The sequence below is a fragment of the Egretta garzetta genome, unplaced genomic scaffold, assembly GCF_000687185.1.
Source record: "Egretta garzetta isolate BGI_Z169 unplaced genomic scaffold, ASM68718v1 scaffold687, whole genome shotgun sequence".
NCBI lineage: Eukaryota > Metazoa > Chordata > Aves > Pelecaniformes > Ardeidae > Egretta > Egretta garzetta.
Window position 1 is genome coordinate 24,699 of NW_009260396.1, and position 1,089 is coordinate 25,787.

The 1,089-nt window shown below is 52.5% G+C and overlaps 1 protein-coding gene across 1 annotated transcript in view; it reads left to right on the forward strand.

Moving 5' to 3' along the window:
- Positions 1-1,089, forward strand: part of DNAJC17 (DnaJ heat shock protein family (Hsp40) member C17) — a 26,627-nt gene that overhangs the window by 16,334 nt on the left and 9,204 nt on the right. Inside the window, exon 9 of the mRNA XM_035898528.1 lies at positions 463-543. Within this exon, the coding sequence (XP_035754421.1) occupies positions 463-543 (81 nt within the window). The remainder of the gene's footprint in view (positions 1-462; positions 544-1,089) is intronic.

Genomic DNA, 1,089 nt, shown 5'->3' on the forward strand with positions numbered 1-1,089 from the left:
AACTGCAGACTCTTCCCACTGAATGGTTCATGCCCTGTATAAAAGTTAGGCTGGCTGTGTGGTTACAGTGCACTTTTGCCTTCGCTTAAAGCACTGTGCATTAGCTGCTGTGGGAGGTTCAGAGGCAGGAATAGACAAGCCTTTGATCTGGTTAATCCCAGCATGTGGTCTTTATTTCGCCTTCGTGCAAGTATCTCCTGTAGCTCTGACTCCTAGCTGAGCAGCCCTCTTGCGCTGGGGCTTGCTGGAAGCAAAGTGTGTAGCTCCATGCCTCCCCAGAATTATTTCCTGGAGGGACAGAAATTACGAGAGGTTGGCATCAGTGGAAGCATCACGCAAGACAGAAAGGGTGATGGCTCAAGCCTCATGTCTGTGAAAACACATGTTTTCTCTGCACTCATTCCATAGATGAACTTAACTTCTGGGTCTGTAATTAACTTTTTTTTTCCTTTGTCTTAACAGTATGGCGACGTGCTCAATTTGCTGATCTCGAGTAGGAAGACTGGGAGTGCAGTCGTGGAATTTGCTACGGTTAAGGCTGCTGTAAGTCAGGTGGAGACCCCAGATGTGTGTGCTGGAGAGTGGGCAAGGAGGGGTGCTGCAGAAGGGAAGGGTTAGCAGACTGATGGCCTGGAGACGCTGCCTTGTCATTAAGGCAGTGGGGAAAGGGTAATGAGAGTCTGAAGGTAGAGATGCATGAAGGGAGTGGTGAAGCTGGAGGCATAAACCCAGGGCAGATCATGCGCATAAACAAGCAGGCTGCGCGTGTGAAAGGCTGAGGAGAGAGACGCTGCTTCAAAAAGCAGGCACTGAGCCATTAAATCAGCTCTCCCTGATGGTGAATTACCTGGACAGGCTGGAGGGGTGGGGTCATGGGAACCTCATGAGGTTCAACAAGGCCAAGTGCAAGGTCCTGCCCCTGGGTCGGGGTAACCCCCGGTATCAGTACAGGCTGGGGGAAGAAAGGATGGAGAGCAGCCCTGCCCAGAGGGACTTGGGGGTGCTGGGGGATGAAAAGCTGGACATGAGCTGGCCATGGGCGCTGGCAGCCCAGAAGCCAACCCTACCCTGGGCTGCATCAGGAGAAGC